At 38.0% G+C, this 24,803-nt stretch overlaps 1 protein-coding gene across 4 annotated transcripts in view; it reads right to left on the bottom strand.

Moving 5' to 3' along the window:
• Nucleotides 1–24,803, bottom strand: part of BCKDHB (branched chain keto acid dehydrogenase E1 subunit beta) — a 114,914-nt gene that overhangs the window by 20,398 nt on the left and 69,713 nt on the right. The window contains exon 10 of one of the 4 annotated variants that reach the window (XM_064650069.1): nt 21,632–21,697. The exons of the other annotated variants lie outside the window; for them this stretch is intronic. Within the exon in view, the coding sequence (XP_064506139.1) occupies nt 21,653–21,697 (45 nt within the window). The 3' untranslated portion in view covers nt 21,632–21,652. Of the gene's footprint in view, nt 1–21,631; nt 21,698–24,803 lie in introns of those variants that run through there. 4 annotated transcript variants of the gene reach the window in all.

Genomic DNA, 24,803 nt, shown 5'->3' on the forward strand with positions numbered 1-24,803 from the left:
TTGCTAAAGGATGAAAGTGTTGCATGTAATTGGCTTCCTGCCTGATTGAAACAATAGATTTGCAGGGACTGAATACTAGCAGCCCCCAAACAATGGAATTGGATGGTTATTCCTCCTCCAGGTCCTCAGCAATTTTTGTCTGTCTTCTTCTTTCCCTACCATTAATGTCTTGAATCTACCCACGACTTGCAGACATACTCAAACATAAGTCTGCATATCTTTCACAGTTCATCTTAAAGGAAAATACTTAAACTATGTTAGGTCAAGGGACAGATACATCATATTTCTACTTGAGTATTTTATAAATGAAATGCAATGCTTGTTTCTCTGGAATAACACCAGTCAATGCTAGCCACCCAAGGGGCCTTCCAGGACTTAATTACTGAAACTTGGGCCTGCAGATAGCTTTTTTCTATGACAATACTGAATAGCATAAGTTTGACTGTATTCGGAGCAGCAGCCAATCTTAAAATACAATTCATCCATCTCAGCTGTCCAACAAAAGCATGAAGCTTTCACATTATAATGCAGGATTTAAGGAATGGGGTTTTCTGCCCTTTTTTTTCCCCCCTTAAGTTTTTGCAGGAACACCACGTGAGTTGTCTTTGGACTCATAAACTGTTTCTTGTATGCTTTTTGGATTTCACTGTTAACAGTATTTCTGCTTCCCTGATGGAACATCTTAGGTCTGAGGTTTCATGATTCAGAGCAATTATATTATAAAAATTGAATGTTAAAATAATTCATTTACACATATGTTTATATTGCTCCAAAGATTTTGTACACTGAGATCAGATTATGCAGCACGTGGAACTCCACCTGTGTTTCAGCTTCAACTCACATCCAGTAAATAGTTTTAAAATAGATGACTGGACTTAATTTTAAAGTTTGTGTATTTTTATAATTATATTATACTCTAATGTATTTTTACACTGAATTAATCACATTTTTTGGCAAAAGTACAAATGTAGCCCCATGAAATTTCCATTGTACTACTCAAAACCGCTTTTGACTATAAAACCTATGAACAGCTGTAAAAGGGAAAATTTTTCCTTTAGTCATAAAAAAAAGTTAAAGTATAAAAAAATTAAACATACAGAGTTCCATATACAATACCATAATTATTATCATAGTTTTTAGATGTGGAAAACTTATTTTTAAGGTTACAGTGTTCTGCCCAGTGGTCTTTTAGAATCAAAAATTATGTGGGGTTTTTTTAAAGAGCTAATACTAATATGTTCAACATTTTTCTGATCTTAAGAATGAAATTTAAAAATTTCGTAAAAGTAATAAATAATAAACATATCAATGTAGTATAGAAAGAATATATTTAACATTACAGTCCTGTACTTAAGTTCTGTATTTATGTTTCATATTTTACTGTAAAATCTCATGCTATGAAATAGGCATGAGAATGGCCTTCAGATTTTAAAGCTGTAGTGTTACTACAAACCAGAGCACGTGGAAGCAATTAACTGAAATCGCAATCATCTTACACTGTGCTTGTAGAAAATTAGGTGTAAAAATACTTATATGAAATGGTGATAGTTGGCAAATATGCCAATATATGGTGTATACATAAAGAGAATTAGAGGTAATCTATTATTTTTTAGTATCAAACTATGAAAAGAAATATACTATATTCATGAGATAATAACAAACCCATACATTTTCTCTAGAATATATTTTGTAATTATTATTAATATTCATATAGAAAAACACACTGAATTCTTTCATTCTTACTTTCACTAATTACCATTCTGAATTCTTTCTACAATGTAAACAAAAGGACTGGCTCAGAATTGTCAAAAAAAAGTTAATGTTGTACAGAGATTAAAAACTCCAGCTCTGTGAGCCGTGAAAATGCTTTCCATGTTCTCTTAAAACTCTCGGACCTAAGTCAGAGATGACAGCAACAAACAACACGAAGGGTTAGGTCTGAATTTTTTTTGTGAAAGAAACAGAACAAAACCTGTTAATGCACTAAACTCTCTTACTTATATTACTGATCGAACATGTTACAGCACACAAAACTGCAAGAAAAAGCAAGAAACATTTCATTTGTAAAACAACTCCCTGGTTTGGTTTTTTTTGCCCTCGGGTAGGACACAGTTCAGCTCCATGGGTATTTTGGCCATCGAAGAAGATAGACATACACACCATCAAATATTCACATTTCTGTGAATCTGGTCAAAAACTGTAAAAGCTGAGACAACAGATTTTGCTTTACACTTATTGTAATTCAATTCATTCTAATACAGCGACAGGTTAGCTTCGCCCGCTGGTTTGGAAGTGAGCCCCTGAGAAAAGCCACCCGCTCCACTCATCAAAAGCTTGCTTCAATAAAATCGATTTTGAGGGCCCTCTTCCAAAATTATTTCTGAATTCAAGCCAAAGACCTTCTTCAAATTCTCCAGGCAACTTCCAGACCCAAAACTTCCACCTCACTCAGGACACATTTCAAGAAGTGCACCACTACAGTTACTGGCAAAGCTCCTCAGGGTGGATACCCCACAGGGGGCATCTCTCACATTTCTTTGAGGGGACAGAGCATTCCCCTCCACTGAGCAGGCAGGGATAGCATAGTGATCACCCTCCAGCCTTGGGTAGCACAATTCAGTCCCTCAAGTCACAAAGCAAGCACTGAACCCCCATTTTGGCAGCTTTAAGTCATATAAAAGCAGGTTTTGTTACTCAGAAACCAATTAATAAATTTGTGTTACTGTACTATCCAGAGGGGAATGGCAGCAACTGCAGCTGAGTATTACCTGAAAGAATTTCAAAATGCACTTTGGACAGTAAAATATTTAATTTTAAACTGTTTTGTCAACAAAATGTCTGAAACCTGTCCAACAAAGTGGGCAGTTTCTAACCTCAACTGGCTATTTTAGAGCCAGCATCTGGTTTAAGCTAGTTGTCTGAAGCCTCCTCACAGTTTGAGGGAGAAGACAGGGCCCCCCCCGGGGGCACGGCAGACCCCGGGTGCTCTGCCTGACTGAGACTTCTGCTTTGTGACTGCAGAGGAAGTTTATGGCCCCAAAGCTTCCCAGTCCTTCAGTTACCCTGCCCCAAGCAATTGTACAGTCAAGAAACAATCAAATCAAAATTAAGTCCCCTTTATATAAAAAGTTACCAACACTAAATTTAAGTTACTTGAGTCATAAAGGACATACAAAAATGTATACAGACTGTATACAATTACATGAGCCCTGGTCATCCTGACAGTTGCCTACATAGTGAAGTAAATCTTTATTTTTCATGTAGGGCAATAAATTAATACATGCTGGTAGATGTCACCATAGAGCATGTCTTAAATCAAGAGTGCCACGGAGGAATACCTAAAAACTGTCCAGCCAAAGAACTGCAAAGAACCAGTACTAAAATCTCCCACATGACAAAAAGTGCTACAGCATGAAAAGGAAAGTATAAAAATACTTTTGTGGTGTGGAAATGTTCAACAATTTATATCACTATAACACATTTGACTATCAGCACGGTTATCTGCACAGCAGCACCTTTAATCTACTTGTCTTACACTGAAGATCAAACCTTTTCCCACTTCTCTATTGTCATATGCTGGCTCCAGGACTTCCCCATTCTATGACACAACTCAGTGCCTAGATGACCGGGATTAACAACTCTGGCCTCTCTCAGTTTAAAACATAAATACCCATATTTTGCAGCTGAAAATCCTACTTTTCAGCTCTCTTTTTATAAATACTGAGCACTTCTGAGTTGAGAAGGAATTGTGTCTTCTTAATATTTAAGGGTGAAGACCTGCAGGAGGAACATAAGTAATGGGTCGCTCACCATTTCCCAGCCACAGAAACGAAACCATCAGCGGTTCCAACTAGCTCAAGCGCTTTGCTCTGCTAAGTCTGAATCAGCTTTTCCAACAAGCTGAGTAGTTAGAGGTTACAGCACATGATAAAATCAAAGCACCAACAGCATTTGCACAGCAAATTATTGCAAACATCATGACTTTCAAGAATTCAAATACAGAAGATCATTATTAAGTCTGTTGAACTGTAAAATCTGCTCACTTGTAAAATCCAGCACCCACAGAACAATGTAGATCTTACAAATCTGAGTAAAAAATGAAGACCAGCCTTTAAAGTTTTAATTAAGTATGCTTTATTCTTAATCTTATTCTCATTGTCCAGAAACTGTGCTTTCAATGAAGCAAAAACTTTTTGAAGCCCAGAAAACTGTCAACATAATTATAACCATACGAAGCAAATTTCCATAACAAAATATTTGTGGAAAAGCCTCAGTGACATGGAAGAATACCTCTCAACAACAGAATATATTTTCCTGATATAATCCTCTTGCATTTTTAAATACAATTTGTGAATATTGTTAGGTATGTAATCCTCTCAATCTGCACAATTACCAAAGCTAGTAAGCCAAGGGTAGAGTCAGTTTTATATCAGAGCTTGCCTCACAGTTATTTTCTTGTGCTTCATATGCCTGTCCTCCAGAATCAATGTTATCTGTCCTTTAGTCAGGACTATCATCTTGATTGTATGTCCCCTCCTTTTCTCTTTATGAATTCTGAACTTCGCAAACACTCTTGAAATCCCCTGAACTCAGTTCTCCTTTTGGACTCCATTCTGAACTCCAATACTATTTATTTCCAGTAATATTAGTGAGAGGATTAGAATTAGAGCAATTGTTTTGCACAGAAATTCAGATTTCTGTCACTGTTTCAGGATATTTGAAAACTCAGGCATTGGGCAAATGCGTCACCATTGATAAAGTTCATGTTTTAGTATATTTCTTACTAATATTTAAAAATTTCAAGTGATTTCTGCTTACTTTCATTTGGTAAAGTGTCATTTTGTCTATAGCATTACACTAAACAAGTGAGACTTTGACTATTTCAGACCTATTTCAGCTTCTTGCATTTCAATATCTGAAAGAATTATTATCTGTCATTTTCAAAACCTTTTAATCCTCACACCCAGCCGGCCCTGGAACGCGTGCACTTGGTGCAGCCCGGCCCCGGGTGCTCGGGCTTGGCCTCGGTCATGGAAAGGAGCGAGAGAGGGGGAGCTCTACCAGTGTGGACTGTGCCATCGCGAGAGATGAGAGGAGGAGCCCGGAACACACAGAAGAGAAGGACAACTCTAAACCCGGGCAGATGGAGCTCGATCAGCCCTGTAAAGGCCATCCATCTAAGAGAAGGTCACTCTAATTAAATCTACGTCCTGAGGACCTCGCTGCCACCATCCAAGCTCGCTCAGCCCTGGCAGATGAACCTTAGGATTAAAGGGTGGGTTCAGTTCCGCGCATACTGCATCTCACCTAAAAAATCCATTGCACAGGCTCGAAGGTCTTACCCACATTTGCAAAGCCCTGTAGCGACATCTTCTACAAATGTAGTCACACAAAGATCAAAAGACAAAGGCATATACATCTGCCTCCAAAGGTGTACCCAAATTACCTCTAGCATGCTGGAACATCAGAACCATGCTCGATTCTGAGGATAGCGGACTTCCTAAGTGTTGGTCTGCACTGACTGCCCATGAACTATCACGTCTCAACATCGACATAGCTGCTCTCAGCAAAGTTTGCCTTTACAAGGAAGGCAGCCTCAGAGAACATGGTGCCGGTTACACACTCTTTTGGTCAGGTAAGCCCAGAACTGAAAAGCATCTCTCAGGAGTCGGCTTCATGATCAAAAACTCCATTGTTCCTAAACTGGAAAATCTGCCGACAGGTCACTCTGACCGCATTATCTCCCTATGCCTTCCACTACACAACAAGCAACATGTCCTCTTCAGTATATATGCCCCAACTCTCCAAGCTGACCCTGCCGAAAAAGATAAATTTTACACCGACCTGCGCCTCCTTACCCAGAAGGTGCCTGCAGATGATAAGATCATTATCCTTGGTGATTTCAATGCCAGAGTAGGAAAGAACCTTGAAGCCTGGAAAGGAATATTAGGCAAGCATGGTGTTGAAAATTGCAACAATAATGGTCGACTTCTGCTAGAATTCTGTGCGGAGCAACAGCTCACCATCACTAACACTATCTTTCAGCAGAAAAATAGTCTGAAGACAACCTGGATGCACCCCAGATCTAAGCATTGGCACTTCATTGATTATGTCTTGATGTGACGGAGAGATGTCCACGATGTCCACCACACCCGCGTGATGCCCAGTGCAGAATGCCAAACAGACCATCGACTGGTGCTCTGTAAGCTTAACCTCAATCTTAAATTCAAACCTAAAAGGGGCAGTATCCCAAGGAGAAGACTTCAAGTTAACAATCTCCAATCAGCCACAGTGAGAAACAAATTCCAGGCTAATTTTCAAACTAGGCTTGATAACCATTCCATAGATTCTACGGACACCTCTCCTGTAACACTCTGGCACCATATTAAAAACAGCATCCTGCAGTCCTCTGTAGAAACCTTGGGGTTCTCCCTCAAGAAGAACAAGGACTGGTTCAATGAAAACAATCAAGAGATCCAGGAATTGTTGAGGAAGAAGAGAACCGCCCACCAAGCACACCTTGCACTGCCTTCCTGTCACGCAAGAAAAACAGCCTTTCGTCTTGCATGCAGCAAGCTCCAACAGAAACTCCGTGACATCCAGAACAAGCGGTGGATCGATCTAGCTGAAAAAACACAATTATGCGCAGACACGGGTGATCACAGAGGATTCTATGAAGCCCTGAAAACAGCTTACGGGCCTACATACCAAGCTCAAAGTCCTCTACTCAGCACTGATGGTCAAACACTTCTGACAGATAAAACCTCTATTCTGAATCGATGGTCTGAACACTTTCAGATCCTTTTCAGTACCAACTGTGTAGTCCAAGACACAGCCATTCAGTCCATCACACAACAACCAGTAAAGTATTAATTGGATACTGTCTCCACTTTAGGAGAAACCCTTAAGGCCATTCAGCAGGTGAAAATTGGCAAGGCAGCTGGGGTTGATGGAATTCCACCTGAAGTCTGGAAACATGGGGGCCTTGCACTCCATGCTAAATTTCACGAGTTCGTACTGCACTGTTGGGAACTAGGTGAACTACCATCAGACCTTCAAGGTTGTAGACATGACATCCTTGTAGTCCTCCTAAGTTGTTGCCCCTTCTTTCAAAGGTCATAAATACTCTTTTTTTTTTGCCCTCTAAGTTCCAGGCAAAGCTCCCTGTTCAGCCAGGTCAGCCTTCTTCCCCACCAATTCATCTTTCAGCACATGGAGACAGCCTGCCCCTGCACCTTTAAGGTTTCCCTCTTGAAGAATATCCAGCTTTTCTGGACCCCTCTGACCTTCAGGACTGCCTCCCAAAGGACTCTCTCAACCCATCTCCTAAAGAGGTCAAAACCTGCCCTCTGGAAGTCCAAGGTAGCCATTTTGCTGACTCCCCCTATTTACTTCTTCAAGAACCAAAACTTCATGATTATTTTGTGATCACTGTGCCCAAAACAGCCTCCACTCACCATATCACCCACAGTCCTTCTCTATTCAGAGACAGCAGGTCACATGACCAACCCATGATCAAAAAAAACCACCGAAATTCTGCCAGTGACTCCAGGCTCAGAGTTGGTTCTTCCTTTTTCTTCCTTTATCATTCCCTGCAACTAGAAGGATAGAGGTGAACACTACTTCTGCTCTTGATCCCTTAACCAGTTGTCCCAAGGTCCTGAAGTCTCTCCTGATTGCACTTGGTCTTCTTGTTCCAACTCCATTGCTGCCTACTTGAAAAATCAACAGTGGACAAAAAAATCTGAGGGCTGTGCTAGGGCAAGAAGTTTTCTCATCACATTTTTAACCCAGGCTCCAGGGAGGCAGCAGACTTCTCTAAGAAGTGCATCTGGTCTGCATATGGGGTATTCTGTTCCTTTCATAAGGGAGTCTCCTATGACAATGACCCACCTTTTTTTCTTTATGAAAGCAGTTTTGACATGGAGCACAGACTGACTAATCTCTGTGATACCTCTGTTCCAGACGAACCATCATCCTCATTATTCATCAGTTCCACTTGCAGAGCCTCACATCTGTTATGTCAGAGCACCTGGGGAGGTGGGGCAGTCACAGAGGAGACACAGCTGCTGCATCAGGCAGGAACTTCTCACCACTGTCTCCTGTCCTTGAGTCATCACGTTCAGCCAGGTAAAGAGAGGACAGGGAATCCTCCATGTCATGAGTCCTGTCTGCCTGTTGGGCACAGCTCAGGGAAGAGCAGGGTGCAGTTTCAGTAGTCTACTCTTTCTCTTGACTCCCTGACATTCCTTAACCATTCACCTTCTCCTGGAGCTCTGTCATGGAGCAGAGCAGTTCCTCTATCTGGGTGCACCTCCCACTGCTGTGCTCACAAATGCTGTTTCTCAGGTTATAGCTCATATCAATACTACTAATAAATATTGCCCCCAGTGCAAAATTCTTAACTTCCTCTGCATTTTAAAGCTAATCTCCTCCACACCTGGTCTTCACAGATAAACATGTTAATCTCGGTTCTAAATGCATTCTTTATCTTGTTAAAAACATTGAGATTATCCTAAATATACAACTGTTCTTTGAAATAGTGTAATAGTCCTCCTTTATTGGGCAATGAATGTCTACTCTGAAGACAAATTGTTTGACTCTGAATAGACAAACCTGAGTGTCTTCAAGTGCTAGTCACAAATAATTTATTATTAATGTCTCCTTTCAACAGTAAAACCAAGCAAAATACTCTTGAAAGCAAGGTGCTGTCTTTAAAATGTTTATGAACTGTCTGAATAGATAACATTAGCACTCCTTACTCAAAATAAGGGATTTTCAACATGTAATTCTTATCAGACATGGAACTCATAAATCGTCTTTTGTAAATTATGCAGTTTCTTCTGTTTAGTTCACCGATTTGTTACTTCTTCCCTCTAAGGGTAGAACTTCTCCCTAACTACAGCTTAAGTCAGGCATCCTAACTAACCTAGCATCAAAGTACTCTAGAAAGGAAATATAAGACACATCAGAGATTAAACACCTTCTGCATATGTCAGTGGGTTTTAGAAAAGGGTCAGCTCTTCTCTGTAAAATTCTGTTTCATCTGCTATTAAAAAAATTAGATGAGACAAATCTGACGTTAATTGACTAAAACTCTGTCTGATGAAGTAGCCTGCATTAAGAAACTGTCTATCCACAATACAACTGTAAACTATTGACTAATATTCAATTACAGAAGCAGCACATTTGCCTTTGGCGAACATTCCCATTCAAGCATAGATATATGTAAGCATAAGAGTATAAAATAGTCACAAATGTAAAAAATTCAACATTTGCTTTGAGTGTTATTAAACAATTTTATTTCCATTTTTTAAGTAAAGCAAAATAAGTAAATACACCAATCATAACACATCTGTTATGCTGAGCTATAAAGAACATATATTGCTATATTTTGTAAGCTTTCTATAACAACTCAGAGTTTAAAGAACTTGTTTTCAGTTGTTGACATTTTTATGGATTGCATTGATGTCAAGTGGAGGTAAATTACATGAGCAGTGAAGCTCAGTTATGCACTAATTCAATACAACCACATAATAATTGTTGATGAGCACCCACCCAGAGCAGAAGTCTCAGCAAGACCAACTAGCTGCTTGCCAATACTGCCAAGGTTTAGGGGGTGTAGCCTGCATTCTAAGTCACAGAACCTGTGCAACTTTCATAAAGATTTTAGGCTGCATTTTGCAAAATCCCTTACAAAGTGCACTTGCTTAGTCTGCAATTCATCTTGAGACAGTAACAGTTTTACTTGCCTCTTCAAAATAATTCTCTAATTATTTTTTATAGCCTGAGTTAAAAACAAATCAGTTTATCATTACAGATTTTCCTTAGATCATTTAAAAATATTTTCTTGTAAATGAGACCATACGATTGCTTTCCTTCCAAGAATATTTGAAAGAGCTTCTAAAATAACTGAATAGTGATGAATTTGAGGAAAGGCAAAAATGAAAATAAGAAAGGCACATTCAAAACAGAAAGTAAGAAAACAAAATAAAATCTAATCATTAATTATGTCACACAACCATATAACTTGATAGCGTGGAGATCTGAAGTGCTCTCCAGAACATCTAATCCATTGCCCCATACAGAACAACTATGTTTCACACAGATAGCTTCCAGTTATCCCAAAGATAAAATAGAGTCATATACTAAAACTCCATAGAAACTATTCGACACCGGAAAGAAAGGGACAAAGTGAAAGCTGTTTGTCAGTGGCAGCCAAGGTTTATCCAGCATCAAGGAACTGATCAGGAGAAATATGTTCAAATAATCCCAGATACCAGATGGACACCCTTGCTACAACACTGTGCTTTTCATGATAATTATTCCCATACAAACACATCACGGGCTCCCAAACTTTCCAAACTAAAGTTCTATTTTATCTAAATCAGCCAACAATACACAAACCAGGAATCTAGGAGAGAAATTTTTCCAAATTTTCTTCAGAGAACTGTTCGCTTTGTCCACTTTCTGAGGCCAATTCCAGCTGTTGCAAAGGAATGCAATGTAAAAAAAACCTTCAGAGAAATCTGATGCTGAAAACCATGCATCCCTGCAGGATAAAAAGCCTACCAAACTTCCAAAATAAATACCTTCCTTCCCTCAAAAATAATACAATATTCATTTAGCTTATCTTTTCCAAATATCTCAAAGTGTCACTGTTTGAACCTTAAAGATAAGTATGTCAGAAGAATATTCAAACAAAATCCAAATTGACTTGTTTGATGATGACTGGGCTTGACAGACCAGTTGAGAGTTAATTTAGGTAGTGAAAGATGTTAACACAATACATAGCAAAAGCATTCCAGTCTCATATGGTCACTGCAGCTTTTCATATTGACACAATAACTGCTAGGCACTGAGTTGGATTTGGGTGAGTTTTTTTTCAGAAATGCTATCACTAGTTTTCCTTTCTTTCCACCATGATATTCTAAATTAATTAGGAAAATTAGTTATGTAAGAACAGACTACCCTATGCACTTCTGCCAATACATTTCATTCAGGCCACTGAGTATAAAAAAAAGCCAGCACGACCTTTAAACTAAATCAAATGGCTAACACAGGGTTGATTTTTTTTGCTTAGAGGGACTCCCTAGTACCACAGAAAGATCTATAAAAGCTGATTTCTTCCTTAAAACCTGTATGATTGCAGGAATAAGGCACAGTAAGTATATGATCTGCATAGCAATGTAAGCACTTTTAGGCAGGGCAAGAAGGCAAATCTACAGAAACGTGATTCTGCAAGTGCAAGCCAGTCAGCCTAACATCAAGTTCCTATAAAGGAACATGTTGAAAAAGTGAGCATGGGTTGAAAACTGTCTGGATCAGTCAGGTTCAAAGTGAATCTGGATTAGAGGGACAAAATCCAATTGGCAGCTGATTAGTAGACATATTCCTCAGGGATCAGTGTTCACAAACAGCTTTATTACCAACCTTCACGACGGGATGGAGCGCACACAGCAAGATTACACGTGATGCCAAACTAGGGGGAGAAAGGACTGATAAGCTGGGACATGGAACAGCTACTCAGAGGCACCTCGTGAGATTGACAGAAGCAGAGAATGACAGAGAAACAGAATGACAAGCACTTCATGAAGCACAAGTGTTGCACCCAGGACCCAAGCACCCTGACCACCACTGCAAGATGGGTGCAGTTGGCTAGAAAGCAGCCCTGCACAAAAGAAGCTAAAAATCCTGCTGGGCAATGAGCTGCACAGTGCTAACAAGTCCAGGATCATACTGGTTTTAAAGACTTTGCTTTCAATGTCTTTTTTCTTGTGGCTTTGTAAATCATATTTCTTACATGACACAAATATAATCCTCATGGGTTAATACTACAACTGGTAGTAGTTTTCATCTAATGACTTCTTCCTCAGCTCTCACTGTCTTTTCTTTCACATATTTAGACTCTTCATGGATTTTCATTTAAAAAATAGCTTAGAAGGCTAGGAAAAGAAAACAGATAGGCTAAAGTCTGACAGATACATTTTTGTCTGGTTTTTTTTTCTGCTTTAAATGAACACTCTTGTGCTAATGAATCATAACACATAACCCCTGTTCATCTATATTAGTTCAAAAGAATAAAAGCCAAAAATAATTGGCATCGGCAAAGATTCTGGATTTAAAGAGAGTGAGCACAATATATTCCTTGTGTTATGCCTCTGTACTGTACTAGGAACTCTGTAATATTCCATCATTACAAAATGTGCTTGTGAAAGAATATAAAAATAGGCAAACAAAATAAAGACCAAAACACTCAAGCTCAGAACACACAGTGCACAAAGTACATTCCCATTGTATTTACCCAGTCATTAGCTATCTGTTTGCATTGTATATGGGGAAGTGCAAAGTAAACCAGAAAGCCTGCTTGCGTAGTCACTGACATCAGGACTGTAGGGTTATTAGACACTGGACAACCTTTTGCAAAAAGCTTTTATGATTTGAAAACTTTCTAAAATAACAGATACGGGTTTATTGTGAGAACTGAGACAAATCTAAGCCCTCGCTGCCCTGCTTTCTCTAATTAACATTCTTTGCTATGATGGGCACAGTCCCAGGCATTGCATGACAGAGGCACCAAACATTCATGCCTTCTGCTAGCATAATACTTTTGAATTTCAATATACGATACTTTAAACCCCATAAATGCAGAGTACAAGATTATGCATTCCTTTGTTAATCAAAAGCCATTATTTCTCTCCCATGCCCATCGGCAAGGCACACAAAACTAGAAGGAAGAGTGGCTGCAAAAATATCCCCAAGATCTGCTAATGATCTTCTAGAGAGCTACAGCTCACATTATCAAGTACAAATGAGAAAGCAGTGAAAATGGCCCAGAAGAACAATAGCATGAACACACCCTTTTCAGCCCAAAAGAAGCTATGAAGCAATAATATCCAATTCATATTCATTTTTAGCACCAAACACAGGTTCTTTAGCAGAATAGCTACCCTAAACTTGTGGTTTTTGCAAGCACCAATATGACAGTTTAGCAGGCTACCCTAACCCTGTGGTTTTTGTAAGCACGGTAGGAAAAGAGTATGAAAGCAGCATGTTGGCACACATCTTCCAAAAATTAGTTTTCCCTATAATTTTTTATTATCTAAAAAAACATTTTGTTGAAATGGACAGGAAAAAAAAATCATTTATATAGGAAACTTAATGTGATGACTTGCCATAATTATTTATGATTGATGTACACCAGCAGTTCAGCATCATTCACGTAACTTAGTCCAGTTGAAATCTAAGGAAGAACAAAACCTCCCCCAAAAAACAAGAGAAAAATTTTGCAGTTAAAAAAAAAATTAAGATTTACTCTTCCATTTTGGAAGCATATCAAAACAATATTTATTTCACTGTTGATTTTCAAACTTGAAAATTGTCAGTAAAATCTGCACCCATATTTCTCCACTCTTTTCTCCTTCTGATTTGTGTACCTTAAGGTTTCAGAAAGAATAAACATTGCCACTTCATTCAGAGGAGATAAAAAGGCATGTTACAATATAATCGATTTTAATCCCTTCAGTTGCAAAACCAAAATTAATAGTAATTTGAAAACCTTATCTCAGCCATCTTCCTCAACTGTTTTGTGTTTTTAACATATCTACTGCTAGTAAATTGTAAAAGAATTAAAAGCAAACACAGATTAGAATATTTTGCAACTGACTGGAGAAAGCAGTGAGGCTGCCTGGAATACAGCCAGGAATTTGTCTCTATGCCTTTGCAGAAACTGTCAGTTTCAAGGAATAAAACTATTGCACAGTGCAGCTATTTCCAAGCAATTGTAAGGCTCCAGCAATTGAAGTGGTGTAAATGACAGTTCTGAAAGAGAAACGGGGTTTCCTTCAACCCCTCAACAGATATCAAGGGGGAGAGGGAAAAGATACTACATTTGGGTTTTGTCCAAAATGATGCTGTTATGCTCTATTCAAGAGCATATTTAACACATTTGTAATATCCAGTAAGACTCCACTCTAGCCAATAAATTTGTACCAGAAGAGATTTTAGTTCTGACAGAAGGGTTTGGGGTGGTTTTATACTTTGAATAACCTTCTTTGTCCTGGCATCTGTGGCTGCTCAGGTTGTACTTTCCCCTCTCAGGGAGAACATGCTTCATATCATTCCCTATGGATTGAATAAACTTACAGCATTTTTAAGATGCTTTCCTCCCTTTGCTTGTGATGAAGGGGAAAGTAAAGGAAACATACATGTGTTTAACTCAGTCACCACAACCAAATAGCTTGTCAGATCTGTGCATCCAGTAAACCACGAAACACAGCCTTTCCTAACGTTATCCCACAGTCAGAGATTTTCAGTCTTTCTTCCTGATGGTTTCAATCAGCGTTTTAAGTGTTTACTTTCACCGTGATACCGGCTGTGATATTGATGTTGTCACGTTCAGTCAGGAATAGAAGTCACCTATACATTGGCCCTTACGTGTTTCATAATTTATTTCAGCCTTGTTTTGAAACACTGCCAGTCACCGGCTCTATTTATATGCCTCAGTGCTACTCAACCTTAACTACTGCAAAGCAGGACCACATTAAGATACAGATTGTGCAAGCGCTGATAATTAGCACTCATACCTCTTGTTTTCTGAAGTGCCAGGTAACTGGCAAGGCAGAGAGCGCTGCGCTCCCGACTGAAGCCGACACGATACCTGTTAGCATGCTAATAAAGGACTGGGATCTCACACTTGCAATACATTTCAAATGTTGCAAAAGGCTTTTCAAGTCAGGTTACTCTGATTTACTTCCACAGGCGTAAGTGATCTTCATCGTATTTTTAGCAACAGGCCCAGCTCATGACTCAGAGCAGGACTAACTTACGCAGAACCACATCCCACTGTAAAACACTAGAACATATGTAAACAAGCAGGTTTTTTTTTCTTTTTTGCAGAAAATATTTTAAAGTGTCAGTGAGGAGGACTTGTTTGTAATAATATAAAATATAAGCACAATAAATACTTAAGGGCTGATTAAACAAAAACTACCCCCATAATTATAAAACTGTGTAGCCTATAAAGCTTCAACCACAAGCCAAAATTCCATTTTATTTAACATTTTAAAACTATTTTATTTAAGATATTCTACATTTTTATTTAACTACCATGCTTCAGTCAGATTAGAGAAGATATTTTCTTTTGCAATACATATTTGTATGCTTAGAAATACAATTTATTCTGATCATAGTACTAGCACTGGAATGCAAATTTCAGTAGGAGAATTTTCTTTCATCTTTAATTCAAGTAGTAGCATGTACTACCACAACTCAGACCAGAAATTCATTTCTGCAATATGAAGTCACTTGGCTGCAAGAGTTTCAACAGTTTTCATAGCACAATTCTTGTATGTATCAGTATAATCCTGTATTTAAAAGTGATATGTAGTATTTTCTTTGAAATTAATATCAGCTAATTTTATTATGTCATCTAGAATGTATTTACCTGTGATGTTCAGCAAAAGCAATAATGAGTAACAGCCTCACCAATTATAATTCAATTATTTCTGCTTATTTTTTGTTAGACTGTCTGCACACATTAAATACAAAATATATGAACAGTTTAACAAAAAAAAAAGAAATCTGTTATTTTATCACAGTGGATATTCCTCCATCCAAAAAATGTTATGTGCATGGTAGAGATTATTACATCTGCATCTTTTAATTCAATCAATTACTGAAAAAGCAATGTTTTTAACCACAGGAGGCCCAAATTATGTACTCACATCATCACAGAAGTCAGACAACTTTCTGCAAGTTAAGCGATTAAAAAGTGCACATCTCTGACACATGAAAACTCTGAACTCAGCATCAAAGGATGACTGAAACATAGTCTGCAATAATTCTCAGCTATCTTTTTTTGCAAGGCATCCTACCCATCAATAGTACTTGCTCTGTGGTAAGTTCAGCCCACAGACAAGGAAATAAATCAGATGGAAGGACATGAAAAGTAATTTTTATTCCAAATGTTAATTTTATCCTTATTTCAAAATAAATTCTCAATACATTACCATAATAGATTTCTGCATCTATTAGCATTATACATGTGCAAGACAAGTATCAATCTCTGTCCCTGGGGAGCCGAATTCTGTCACTTAAATTTATAAACCATGATACACACCATTGTTAATCATGAAAATGCTGCTGCCTCAAGAAATAAGATACTCCCAAATCTACAACCCATATTAAGAGAACCCTTTAAACCACACAACTTCATATTTTCTTATTTTTAAAGCACTCTAAGTTTAAAGATGTTCTCAAACCAGTAAATTAACGGGCAGATATGCACAGAAAACCTTACTCCTTTTCAGTCACACAGTTATGAGGGCAAAGCTGCTGTGTAAAATCCAGATCTCTCTCAAAACGTAGAAAAGCTTCTTTATAGAGTTTTGAAATGCTGGCTCTGCTGAAGTTAACTAAGGATTTGTTGATCGCAGTGGTTCAATCACCCTTGACGCAAAAACTCCAATACCCCTCCTTTTTCTTTCAGTACTTTCTTAAGAAAAAAGTATTGCTGTGATTATGGCATTTTTCTCTTTATTTCTTAAGCAGATGATTTATGGAGCATCAACTTTAAAAGGAAGAACAAGGAGATATTTAGGTTAACTTTTTCATAATCACTCTGTTTTTCATTAATGAGAAGTTCTAAGAGAAAGAAGCCAGCAGGAACATTTCATTAAGCTTCAGGACAGATGTGGATTTTTTTTTTTTAAGTCAGTCCATATATTTAGGTAACCAAATACAGACTTCTCAGTCTAACTACATGTACCTTATAAAGAAAAAAATCCCCAAACCAGACAACTTTAATAAGGAAGCTCACAGAAAAAGGACTGAAAAAGGGAGACTGCAGAGTCTCACGAATAGCCTTTAAAACCATAGGTTAAAAAAATATATTTTCTGACTCTCCATGACAGACCCATCATAATTGTGGCATATTTTTCAGAGGGTTGTGTGATTTCCAGAAATGCATTGCATTGCCTTTCATAACTTATAGTAATGCAAGACACACCTCTAATAGTTAATCTGTATTTTTGCTAATGATAATGAAGATTCCATCTTTAGTGCAGCTTTTATCCTTTCATGAGGCATGGGTGCAGTTTTGAACTGAATTATTGTGTTGAGGAACCTTGAGTCCTCTCAAAAAATGCACTGCATTTGACTACTAGAGCTTAAAATAAGTGTGTCCAAGTTACAAATTTACACTAATACTTGGCTGCTAAATAGCTTCATTTAGGTCTCCTAATATACAATAACCACTGGATATTCATGTAATATGAAGTACAAAGCCATATAGGATTCTGATATAATATTGCTGAAATCAACAAAATTAGAGAAAAGTTCCCTCTCTAGAACATGCGGTGACATTTTTTTATATATAATCTATCAATAATATTATTCCTAACACTGTAATATTAGAATACAGTCTTGGCATTTTCTTTCCTTAAAGATGCTGAACTTTTTATTTTTATTCATTGCAAGGTTATTCATCAATGCACAGGACAACTAATGCTGTTGCCTGAACGAAAGAAGGTAAAGAACTCGAGGTTTCCAATTCTACACATGTGCAATCAATTAAACAAAAAAAGGTGCCTCTTAGGGCCAACTATCCTCTCCACACACTGTCATCTAAAAGAAGTGGAATACAAAAAAAAGACGTATTCAGAATGAAATCTTAATTCCACAGATTTCATTACCAGGGCCTATATTTTCACCGTGGGTGACTTAGAGCCAAGTTGATAACGCCAGACACACATGGGAAGTGGGGGATATGGTATCCAGATAACGACTCTGAAATCTCTGCAACTTGCATTTCCTATCACCTCCCAGATGACAAGTTAGGGGGTTTTTTTAAATACTCCTTTGAGTAAAAACCCACATTTTATCTATATTCCTTCCTAATCTCCATTAATCCAAATGTAGGACAGCAGTTTCTTTAAAAAGTACAGAAGAAACAGTATCTTTTCACCAGATGATGGGAAAGAGTGAAACACTTCTGTGCCTCCTGCTTCAAATATACATCTGAGATCAGACAAAGTGTTAGTCATTTGTGCATGCTTATTCCTTCTGCAAAACACAGCTGGGTGATGAGCACAGCACTTGCTGTAACATGGACAAAAGGCACTTCTTCAGTGATGATAGGGAACAAAATATTATTTCCAAGCAAATGTATCTTAGGAAGAATTTCAGCTACAGCTACACAGACCAACTTTTCCACAGTCAGAAACTTCCATATGAAGATTCATAAAAGATGGGTTTGGCTCTTTGTAGAGCAATTTTTTCACCGTTTTGAATGTTGTTTTATAAAATGATCGCTTCAGTGTTTGGTACAGAGGAAGCAGCCCTTCCTTCCTCACTCAGTCATGTCCAGCATTAAATCCTCACTAGCTTTCTCTCCTTGTGAGACAACTGTCTGTAGAATGATTTGCACTATGTGTGCCTAGAACTTTTTTTTTGCTTAGATGTTCGCTGTTAAACATGGTAGGAGTAACAAACATTTCCAGTGGGATGTAGAGAGATGCCAGTACTGCCACTGCTCTTTGAATAAAGCTGCTGTTCAGCATCCCGCTGTGGTAGCAAACAGCACAACTACATAAAGCATCACAGGCACTGCCAATATACAGCATATTAATTATATGTACAACTAGGAGTACATATATAGGAGTATCTCATGTTCATTCTCTTATGCTGGTGTTACATATATAATAGACCTTTCTCTATCAGTCTAAAGCCTTGTTTCAGATAAGGCCATGGGAACAGAGGGACATGGAAGGTTCTGTCCTAGTGTTGTCATTTGTCTCATGTAACTGACTGCAACTTTCTTTTTCTCAGGAACTAATTCCAGGCTTATATCTAGCACTGAATATGTGTCCATTTACATTCAAAAGGACTATCAGACAAAAAAGACTACTCAACAATTATTTAATCTGTGCCTACCTAAAATATCATAACAAAACTCAGCATCATCATAACTTATGCTACAGTCATATGTCCAGACTTGAGGCTTTAAGCCAGAGTGACTGTTGGGCACTGACTAGCTGTGCCTCTCCCCAGGGAGAGCAGGCAGTTCCCTTCTCAAGGAAGCAGCAGAAGCTCCTAGAGTAGTTCTTCCAGGTAGTAAAACTGCACTCTCCATTTTCTCTTCTTTATTAAAGATCTTAAGGTAGCCAACAGCAACAGTATAAAATTCACAGTGCTCTGGAAGTGCACAGAACCACACAAGAGTTCAAGAGGCTCTTTTCACATTCCCTCCTACAAATACATTCACCACAGAACTGAAATAATTTGATCCTGCATGCATATATAAAACATCAATAAATACACACTGTTTTACAGGCCTTTTATGTCTTAATTAAACCTTCAAGAAAATTTAAAAAGCAATGTTCCTTATATACAGTATTTTGAAAACTTCACTGAGCCATTACCATGCAAGGATAGATTTTTCTGTTTCATACTGTAAATTTCCCTTTTTCTTCATAGATTTTTATATGCCACAGAACACTCCTCTCCAGTCACACTACTCTGAACTATGTCTCTTTCTCTAAACTAATGGTCTAGCCAGACCATTTCCAATGGCCATATCAAAATATGACAGGCCAGGGAAAATACAGAACAATATACTTGCATGAATCAGCACTCTACAACCCCAAACCAACCCACTAAAACAAATTTTTAAGTAAATAAGACAAGTTACTGACTGTCTGCTCCAAAGAAGTAAACCTGACACAAAGTGCAAATAAAAACCTCCACATTATTCTTTACCCTGGCTTGCCAGGGTGCCTTGGCACATATTAAGTTGCTATACCTGTGGCTAATAAGGATTCTAGCATGCCATTGAAGCATTTTGAGAAACGATGCCAAAGGTCGAGTGAATTCAACCACCCAAGGAGGTTTTTATAGCTCTAAAGCACTGGAAAATAGAAGAAATGTCATTACCACACTTTTACAGGGGACTCCTGCTAAACTGCTGTTCAAAACACTTACTTGGAGTTCTAAAGCAACTCATAATTTATTGGGAGGAACAGATAACGCCAAAGAAAATAAAGCAAATTAAACATAGTATTGTTCAGTTTTCAAGCAGAAGAGAGATTAAATATCCTTGAGTTAGTAGTTGCTTTGCAGAGTTGCCTTACTCTAGAGTCCTACCACAGGTCATCTTTTATCAGACTAGAGTGAGAATTTCAAAGAACTGTAAAGGTATTTTTTTTTACTAATTTTCATTAGGCAATGAGCTGGTGATTTGACATGGTATAATAAAAAGGCCTGCTGGGTAACAACTTTAACATGAACCCAAAATTGCTGTAGGAAAGTTCATAGTTTTGACGTCCTCCTAAATCATCATTTGTTATGTTTACATAACAAATCACTGCATTCACAGACCAGAAAACAAACACCAGATATGCAGTCCACAGAAGGGTTTTTTTGCTCTCCTCACAATGTGGAATAAAACCATCTCATTTCTATCAGCTCCATGGGCTATCAGAAATGTAAATGTTAGAATCTCAACATTATTCTAATTAAAGCAGTTTGAATTACAATTGTAAATGTATACTGTACCTTAGAGTAAGTATAAACACAAAAAAGTTCCTTCCATTAGAAGAACAACTCCTAACAGCTAGAAAGATGAAAATGCAAATGGGGGAGAGTGTACAGCAAAGAGAAAATTTTAATTCTGCCTCAGTGACCATGTTTTTGGTCTTTTTCAGAATTAGCATTTGGAAGACCAAACACATTGTTCAAAGTTATAAATTACAATGAATGAACAGGGGTGCATCAGCAGGACAATGATGCTGGAGGTCCAGCCTCAGGCATGTGAACATTTGTATGCCAAATTGAATATCACAACATGGAAAAAATGCCATCAGTGAATACACTAAGAGCATACTTAACACTATACACTTGATTGATTAAGGTGAATCAAATGCTGAGCTTGTTCAGTAGTTAAAACTTTTGATTTCACCGAACCACAATGACTCTCAGCATATTCTGCCACTTTACCACTTTGTATTGCCCTGGGATAAACTTGTGCCTCTTCAAGAATTTGCATTAAAAGCAATTAAAAAGTACTTGGCTGCATACTTGTGTACCCCACCAATGTAAGGAAAAGTAGTTCAGACAGAATACAAACAGGGTTGGATGCATCTCAAAGAAATGCTGCCCTCTGCCTAACACACAGTACAGCTGAAAGTGGGACAGGAAAGGGTTATTTTGCTTCAGTGCCAAAAGCCATTTTTCAATACATTACCTGAAAATAAGCAACTCTATAGAAAGCATGTAAATTAACCATTAGCTTTAAATATGTTTTTTTCTCAGTTGAATGCTTTCCTAAAAGGTGTCTATCTTGCTGGTCATTGCCGATCAGAAATGTCTTCCTGGAGAAGCACGCAGTCTCAAGCTGATCACTGCCTTGAGTTTTCACTGCTCCATCCATGGTGAGGTATTCACTGGCACACACCTGTCATCCTACAACCCTTTCCATCAGTGAACTCTGATCCCGTAGCAGCAAAGCTGGCAAGTGTAGCACACTCCATAAGAGCCAGCATTTATTTCCATACAGTGGGAACAGCCCCTCAAGACCTTACTGCTTGCCTTGTTCTCTCACTTATTAAAGACTGCTAATGAGACAGTACTTACTGTGTCCCTCTCCTTTCAGTGCCTATGGAAACTGCCAAGCTCCTGTCTCATTTTTGCCTCTACCTCTCTAGTGATAAAAAAGAAACAGCTTTAGTTCTCATAGCACATGGGAAAAGCTTACTCCAACTCCAATAATTTTTACAGAGAACACACCCAAAGACAAGTAGATAAGGCACACTCTCATTGTGCAGAAACCCATGTCCAAATCAGTGCCACTGGGATTCATGTGTGGGTTAATTCTTTGCTACCAGAAGCACATGCCACAAGTAGCTGACTGAAACATCACCTGCAGGCAGGGCATTGGTTCGTGTTCCCTCTCAACCAGAGGATGAGACTGTCCCCAAAAACAAGAGGAGCAAGTGTGTATGAGCAGCCCCATGGCTGGGACATGTCTTAGCCCACATGCCCACTCTTGCATGGACCTCTTCATTAACTGTTTCACAGAAGCTGAAAAGACTTCAAGTTGAGCTGCAGATGAATAGGACATTTTGATTTTTGTTATGTCTAGAGACTGGACTAATTGGACATGTAAACATTCAGTGTTTACAGCTTTAGAGAGTGTGTTCTGGGGCTGATCTTATGAAAATCCACCACAATTTTTGAGCACTTCATTTTCCAACTTGAATGTTGTTTTAGGATTTGGGGGTTGTTTGCTTGTTTAAATAAATGTATTTGGGGGTTTTACACAGTACAGAATACTGTGTGTCCCGTTTAATATTTGGCTATATTGAATTCATTAAATCATTTTTCTCTGCTCAGTACTGAATTTACTCCAAAATAGAGGAACACAACATTCCCTTGTAGACTGAGCTGATGACATATACCAGTATTACAATACTTTTCTGTTTGCATTTTAGAGAAATTTGTTCCTCCTTATGTTCACAAAAATCAAATAAGCATGCAGAAAGCCTCATGGGTAAATCAGACTTTATGACATGATAACATCAAACAAAACGTCTTAAAAGTCCATTCATCCTGTGCTGCATTTTTTGCAGTTATAAACCAAGACATCAGTATGGGTCATAGTATCAGAACATGAGATAAATGAAAATTAAGGTACTTCTATGCAGTGAGTCAAACTATAATAAGAGACTTTTGTGTAACATCCAAACCAATTTTGGCTTCAATGAGTTAGTGTGGAGAAAGTCCAGGCACCATCCTGTGAAAGGCATTGATTGTTAGATTTTGATTTCCTTTTAAAAGTGACACAGATTGAGAAAAATGCCACCTCTGCTAGACAAACTGAAACACAAACCTGGTCTCACAAATATTTTGGAGTACTGCATTGCATTCACTTCCTCAAAACACGGCAGAGAGCCATGAAGGACTGTCACAGGTTCATTGGGAAATTCCACCTTAATTTCTGCTCACAAGAAAACTGAAATAATAGAACTATTTGGAATATCTCAACATCCCAAATTCTAAAGACATATAATGCCTTTAAAGAAATAATTTTTCATGGACATATGAAAAACAATTCAGGACAAACATTCTGAAAGTGCTTTGATGGAAAAGTGACATTTTTTCACTAGAACTCCATAAAATAATAGTTATTTAAGACAGTTTCAGCCAATAACAGTCCAATAGAATTTTATTTTAAATGTTCATACTGATGAAATTACTGAATTTTGTTACTGTTGTTGTTTTTGTTTTGGTACTTTTTCCCCTGTAGTAATAAAACTGCTGTGAAACTCTTATGTCTTTGAAAGGTATTCCTAGATACACTTACTTTTCCTCTTCCTGAAATGCTTCTCACAAAACCAGCTCATCTAATAGTTTCCCCTAATATCACAATCCAGCAGAAAATTACACCACTTATTGGAAACTAGGCCTTATTTTGCTGCAGGAGGAGGAAATCTAAAGCACCACTGATCAAACAGTCCAATATTATTATACTCAATTTTTAGATACAGAACCCAAGATTTGAAAAAATAAGATCATGTAACTCAACCTCAGACACAGGTTATTTTATTGAATTTTCTTGCTCCTATCATCTGATTCATACCAATCTTTTGGAAGACTGATACCCCTGCATAATTCTGAGAAGCACACTGAGTCCTCTGGAAGGGTTCAAAGGGACAAAGTAATTACCAGGCAATAAGAAAAGAAACTACACCACTAAGAGAGAAACCCACAACTAAATCAAAATTGCTTTGTTCCTGCAAGAATGACAAAATGTTCCTTTTCACATCTGTGCAACCCTCTACAAAAAACAATGTGCTGACTAGCTAATTTATAGGCAGCCATGACCTTTACCAGGTCAGCTGTCAATTTTATATCACGTGCATTTCTTGTATTTTAATAACAGCATATATTTCCATGGTGCATTCTGCTATTATGTCATCGTATGTACACAAAAATCAAAATTCCTCAATGAAATTTTAAATTCCTTAGATGAAAACATTAAAAATTATTAAAGCATTTTCTATTTTTCAATATTTTATCCATTATTTGTAGAGAATGGCTAGAAACCACCAAGACCTTTCTGTGACATATATTTTCTGTATTTGCAAGATCAATGCTAAAGGGTATGTGCTAATTCCCTACATTTATCTCAGCCCTATCAGAAAATAGTAACCAACAAATTATTGTAACCATAACACAACTTTCCCTTTTATCCCTTTATATCTCAATTTTCCCATATCTATGCCTCCCCAAACCACCTTGATTCTCCACCTCTCCCCAGTTTTGGTTCCTCCTCTAAAAGTCCCATAAGTCTTGCATGATTCCAAAACTCTTCCCCTGCACCCCATATCAAGTCTCAAATGCTGGCAGGCAGCAACCCTACTCAGACTGCAGAGACATCGAAGTGTCCCTTACTCCTGGTGCTGGCTGTCTCCACCCTGGCCCATGGGGCTGAGGCTGGTGACAGCCTTTGAAGGAGCTGAGCTGGGGGCTCCATTTCCCAGACTGAGTTATTTGGGTTCCCCTGCCTACTGAGCCACTGGGCTCCTTTGTGTGTATCTGCACGGGCAGCTGAGCTTTTTATCACACAACACAGTCTACTCCTGCTTCCCTTTTTCCACCCACTTATCCCTCTCTGAAAACATCCTGTTTCTTTTTTTTTCCCCCCTTTTTTTTATTTTTTTAAAATGGACACAATTACTGGATTTACGCTCCTTTGTATTATAAGTGATTAATGTACTGATGAATTCCATACCCGATTCTTCATT

This window comes from Pseudopipra pipra, chromosome 3 (genome assembly GCF_036250125.1).
Source record: "Pseudopipra pipra isolate bDixPip1 chromosome 3, bDixPip1.hap1, whole genome shotgun sequence".
NCBI classification, from domain to species: domain Eukaryota; kingdom Metazoa; phylum Chordata; class Aves; order Passeriformes; family Pipridae; genus Pseudopipra; species Pseudopipra pipra.